This window comes from Pteropus vampyrus, unplaced genomic scaffold, assembly GCF_000151845.1.
Source record: "Pteropus vampyrus isolate Shadow unplaced genomic scaffold, Pvam_2.0 Scaffold215, whole genome shotgun sequence".
Classification (NCBI taxonomy): Eukaryota; Metazoa; Chordata; class Mammalia; order Chiroptera; family Pteropodidae; genus Pteropus; species Pteropus vampyrus.
The window spans coordinates 234,619-240,573 of record NW_011888996.1 but is presented as its reverse complement, the minus strand read 5'-3'; the positions used below and the strand labels follow the sequence as shown (position 1 = coordinate 240,573).

Here is a 5,955-nt window from a genome sequence, read left to right as displayed (position 1 = left end):
TGGGGTCGGGGATGAGAAATGAAAAACGACTGTGAATTTGATGACCCTGGAACAAGGTTAGGACCTGGGTTCCTGTCTAGATCAGTGGTTTTCAACTCCAGCTTCAGATTGAGATACCTGGGAAGCTTTAAAAAGTGCCAGTGTTCAGGCCCAGGGGCCCAGAAATTCTGATTAATTTGTCTGCATTGAGGCCCAAGAATCAGTATTTTAAAAAAATTCTCCCAGTTATTCCACTGTGAAGCCATATGACCTTGGGCATGTCACATTCTTCCTTGGACTTTAGTATTCTCACCTGTTAAAAAAAAAATTTTGCCAAGAGCTTTCACTGCCAGTATAAAAATATGAAGTTTAATACTAAGTGATTTCTAATGTCCCTTTTAGGATTAAACTTGCATGAATCTCTTTTCATGACATAATCATTATAGAATAATTATATCATTTAGGGTTCAGAGTGTACTGTCATCAGTGTTTCTCTTAGTCCCTAGAAACAGCAAGGCATCAATATCAAGTTCAAGATTTGAGTTCCATAATAGCCTTTCACCTTACATGGAAAAGAATAACAACCTCCCAAATGTGGATAGTGCAAATTCTCCACTAGAAGAAGCATTTCAGAGCATGTGGCCTTCAGAAAGTGAGTCACTGGCACCATCTTTAATTGCAAAGAGCAACACTTATATCAAGTAGAAAGCAGTATTCTAAAAAGTAGATAGAAAAGTTTTTCAGTTAATAGAGAAACTTTTCATAACTTAGAAACCAATGTAAGTTCTTCTATTCAGGATTTTTAAAAATATCCAGAAGATGTATAAGAAAAATTACAAAAGATTTACTCTCAAAGAATATAATGCTTTATTTTTACATTTTTCTTGAGGGATGGAAGATTAAGAGATTTTCCAGTGGATTGAGGCATATCTCAGAAAATGCCTTCCAAGTCTCTTCTCTCTGGCTTTGATTTTCTTCTGCAGCTGACTATGCACTAAAGACCACTTAGGCTTTTTTCCACTCACTTTTTATGGAAGACCTTTAGGTATTTTATTACCAGCACAAATTTATTCTGAGCTATTCCAGGTCCAGTGATAAACCCAAGGAATGAGAAGGAAAAGATGTGTACAGCCCGACTTGTAAAGGCATAGGTGATGTGCGTACTCACAAAGCTCAACAAAGGAGCTCCGTGCTCCTTCTCACCTTTGCCCTGTTAATGAGCTGTCTGTCATGGGTGAGCTTAGGAGCACAGGCTGGTGTTAGGCTGCCTGGATTTGAATCCTGACTCTACAACTTAAAAGAGGTGACGTTCTATAGGTCACGTCCTCCCAGAGCCTCTTCTTCCCCACCAGTGGAACAGAGATTATAAGAATGCTTACCTCACAGAATTGCTGGAGGAAGTGAATAGAATAATCCATGTAAAGCATTTAGCATGGTGCCTGGCAAGTGTGAATTCTTTTTGCTATGATCTCTGTCAATATAAAAATGCATACATTAAAGACAACTTTCTCGATAGGTTTCCTCTTCAGCATTCTTTCTATTTTGTCTTCAACATGTGTTAGTGCCGCCAAGCTTCCTCTTATAGCAGATGACCCAAAGTGATCCATTTAAAGGAAGCTTCAAAGCACAGGTGCTGGGTTGGGTTTGTGTCAGTAGGGCCCAAGGGCACTAGTCATCATCCAGGAGGATTGACTATTTCCTAAGGAGTTGTAATTATGGGTCTTTTATGTTAAGCATCTTTGATTCTGTTCAGTACCAAACATCAAAATACAAACATCTATAAGCAGAGCTGGTACATTTAGGTTATTTCACAACCTAGTGAAATTCAGCACTGAACAGACATCCCCTTTGCTCATCATTGATTATAATGTGGCTAAAATGGAAACTGCTAGCCTGTGTGTCAATACTTTTGCTAGAAACATACACTGCTTCCAGAAGGATGAAAGGAAAGCTTAAACTTCCCCTTTTATCATCTAAAATTATTATACTTTCAGGTCCGCTGTTGAATCATCAAGTCACATTCTGAGCCCAACTCTGGCCATCGCTGAGGCCTGAGGGACCCAGCAAAGGAAGGAGGTCCTGAAAAAGCCTTTACTTCCCCAATGTAGCTAGTTACACTGGGAAAAGAAGGGACATATTTGGCTCCAAGGGACTTGGGGATTTTAAGACCCATCATTCTGAGCCCTACAGACTTGGTGAAACTAATAAATTAAGAAGCTAGCCCATAGGGGGCAGGCGTGCACTGAGGACCCGATTTTGTTTATTTTTTTTCAATGGGCTTTTTGGTCTATTGGAAAAGCACCCAGAATGCTTCTCTAAAATATTATCCATTTTGTTTTTCATCAAAATCTGCCTGCTGTTGTTAACTATACCCCGCAGTAGTGGCATTAAATGTTTTTCTCTGGCTGAAAATAGAAATCCTCCCTAAACCACCTGTCTTTATTTTTAGGAGAAAAGGACAGTCCCCAAACATGATCAGTCTTAACCCCAGAAGTTTATGCAGAAGCACTTGTCATTTCGAGCTTGTGGACCTACCCCAGGAAGGAAATTGGAAAATTTTAACTGATACACAAAAATTGACTCCTTACGTACTTCAGGGGTCTAAAGTGAAAGAGGAGCAATGAAATGATTCCTACAGCAAAAGATGGAAAATCAAAGTGACAGGCTTGCAGAGGTGACTGAGGAAATAAATCGTAAGGGTAAGCAAGTTTATGCTGACAGGCTTTCTGAGACCAGGAAACCATATCTTCAGGACCTTTGAGCATGATAGTTCAGCACAAATATTCCCTGAATGCAGTGATTTGGTTTTGTTTTTAAGGTGGTTTATTTTTTAGCGTACAGAAAAGAAAATCAAAAATGTTATACTCTCATTTTTTTGTTCATTGAAATACAATATATAAAAAGGCAAAAATCCTTCCACTATCCCAAGAAGTAAACAGTGTTCATTTGGTGCTATTCCTTTTGGACTTCTGGATGGATGGATGGATGGATGGATGGATGGATGGATGGATAGATGGATGGATGGTAGAGATATTTACTGAAAATTTTTTCTTAATTAAGGCAAAAATCTGGTATATATTATTATACCATTTGCTTTTTTTTACCAAATAGTATATCATAGACATCTTTCCAAACCAGTATACATAGATTTATCTTATATGTAATGGCTTGTGGTATTCCATGATATGGATGTTCCATAATTTATGTAACTATTCTTCTGTTTATGGAAATTTCTGTTTCAGTATTTTTCTGTTATGGGATTGCTGACCAGATTATGCATTTCTTTACTGCTGGTCTATTTTGAGCAGCCAGACCATGTATGTAATCCATCATGTAACAATTCCAACTTATCTCAGATGGATCCACGTGCCAAAGGCTGCACATAGGCACTCTGGTGCCAGTGGAGCCCAGCCTTTCCAGCTCAGTGAAGCCATCTTGGACCCTCCGGATCAGCCCCATCCACTATCCAACTGAGTGACCTCAGTTGGCGTGGAGCAGAATTGCTCCAGACGAGCCCTATCTGAATTTCTGGTCCACAAAATTGTGAGATGTAATTAAATGGTAGTTATTTTAAACCAAAAAAGTAATAATAACATTATTACTTGTAAAAATATTATAAAACTATTATAAAAGTAATAATAATATTATGCTTTACCTTAGAATATGTACATTTTTAATTTAGATGATATTGCAAAATTATCCTTTTACAAGATTGTATCAATTTATATTAGTACCAACTATGGATGAAAGTGACTAGCTTTTTCTCTAAAGCAATGGAATAAGTATACTTTTTGAGCATTATTTGCTTTCTAAACTATATATTATTAGGAAATATTTCAAACATACAGGAAAGTGCAGAGAATAGGATAAAATACTGGTTCATACATATTTTTATCGCTTCTTGAGTCAAATTTAAGAGTTATTTTTCTCCAGAAAATTATCCATTCAGCTAATTTTTAAACTGTGATTTCAACCCAAATTCAAAGTCCAAACTCATTTCATTTACCAATTTCCCTTCTCATATAATGTAACTCAAATTGTAGATAAATAGTAGTGGAAGTCTAAGGTCATATTGCCTGAGTAGCTTCTGAAGATCACAAAACTAAAAAAGGAAAATAAAAAGAAAATCAAACATCCTGCTGGTCCTCTGGCTCTCTCCACATCTGTCCCTGTCCTGGCTTAAAACGTTTAAGCCCCTTTCCCTTTCTTTTGGCACCACGAGGCTGCTGACAAGCTTGGAAGCCATAACCTGTAAATCAGTAAATACTTCTGCCAAAGGCTTCATGGAAGAAGGGGGATGGGACATGGGATAGAGAAGGAGTGAGAACGTGAGTTTGTTGAGAGGTTCCTATTGGGGATTGAGAATGGGAAGAGGTCAGGAGAAATATGGAAAAGAAGAATCTTTGAGAAATGTAAAGAGGAGCCAAAGTCATATTCCAAAGAAAGATAGGAGTGAATTATTATGACCCCTAGGAAGAGAGTCCCAAACACCTGATTATTGGGCCATGGAGCTCCCAGTACAGAAGCTCCAGCACATGGAAGGCACCTGACTACAGTGGTTCTTTCCTCACCTGGGGCAGGCGATAGAGGTAAAGTGGATGCCAAAGCCCTGTGCTCAGAATGCCAGAAAACACCTGAGTCAGCTCTTCTGCTATTCCGACTCCCTGTTGACAGCCTGGGCAACCTCCAGCCCATCACCCGCAGAGGAGGGCCCTCTGGGGCCGGCCATCTCCCCAGAGCTTCCCAAGGAAGAACCTGATCTGCCTGCATGTACTGTGACTCCCAGTTATAAAATGAAGGCTCAAAACACAATCACAAAAGTTCTGACATCATTTAACGTACAGATGGTACCCAACTTACAATGGTTTGACTTACGATTTTTCAACTTTACAATAGTTCAAAAGTGATACATATTCAATAAAAACTGTACTTCAAATTTTGAATTTGATCTTTCCTCAGGCTACCAACATGCAGTAGAATACTCGCATGATGCTGGGCAGTGGCAGAGAGCCTCAGCGCATAGTCAGGCTCATGATCACGAAAGTAAACAACCAATACTCTACAACAGCGGTCCCCAACCTTTTTGGCACTAGGGACCAGTGTTCCTATGAGAATCTAAGGCCTGATGATCTGAGGTGGAGCTGAGGCAGTGATGCTAACACTGGGGAGTACCTGCAAATACAGATGAAGCTTCACTCACTCACCACCTGCCGCTCACCTCCTGCTGTGCGACCCAGTTCCTAACAGGCCACAGACCAGTACCGGTCTGCAGCCCGGGGATGGGACCCCTGCTCTACAGTGTATCCATTGTGTTAGATGATTTTGCCCAACTGTAGGCGAATGTAAGTGTTCTGAGTACGTATAAGGTAGGCTAGGCTAAGCTATGATGTTCAGTAGGTTGTGTTAAATGCATTTTCAACTTATGATATTTTCAACTTATAATGAGTTTATTGGGACATAACTCCATCATAAGTCGAGGAGCATCTGTATTATACTGAGCAAATTACTATATTAACACAAAAGTACAAGTCATATAATAAGATAATTACCAAAAAAAGATAATTACAGAATTTAATTCCATATATCATGTAATATATAAACTGTATGTCTAATTTTTTTTCTTTATGGTACATTATAAGGAGTGGTTTTACAGGGCTTGAGTGGTACCTTTACCCCTACTCTTTTCTCCACCTCTGTGCAACTGCTGCTGTTCTTGCCCTACTGTGAGAGCTAGATGCCAGGAGCTGAGAGTTTTGGATGATATGATGAATACCTTTCATACCTATCACTGTATCTCTGTCTTGTTTGCTGTAATATCAAAATCTAAGCCTGAGCCCTTGAATGTTACCACGGGGCCTCTTGTCTTCCCGCCCCCTTAGCAGACCCTGTGCCAGAGGCTCCACACTCATCCTCCAGCCCCACTGTCCAGCCCGGGTGCCCCACCATCACCCTGCACCAGGCCTGTGTTCTAGTCAT

At 39.7% G+C, this 5,955-nt stretch overlaps 1 protein-coding gene across 3 annotated transcripts in view; it reads left to right on the top strand.

Annotated features, from left to right (window-relative positions):
* The window catches only part of CUNH8orf37 (chromosome unknown C8orf37 homolog), a 31,445-nt gene extending 26,315 nt beyond the window's left edge, over nt 1–5,130 (top strand). The window contains exons 6-7 of one of the 3 annotated variants that reach the window (XR_002783442.1): nt 2,429–2,678; nt 4,939–5,130. Coding sequence is in view for 2 of the 3 variants with exons in the window: in XM_011372888.2 (XP_011371190.1) it covers nt 2,429–2,603 (175 nt within the window). In the remaining variant the exon portion in view is untranslated. Of the gene's footprint in view, nt 1–2,428; nt 2,850–4,938 lie in introns of those variants that run through there. The other 2 variants (XM_023538238.1, XM_011372888.2) reach the window with 2 other exon arrangements.
* Nucleotides 5,131–5,955: the final 825 nt, after the last annotated feature.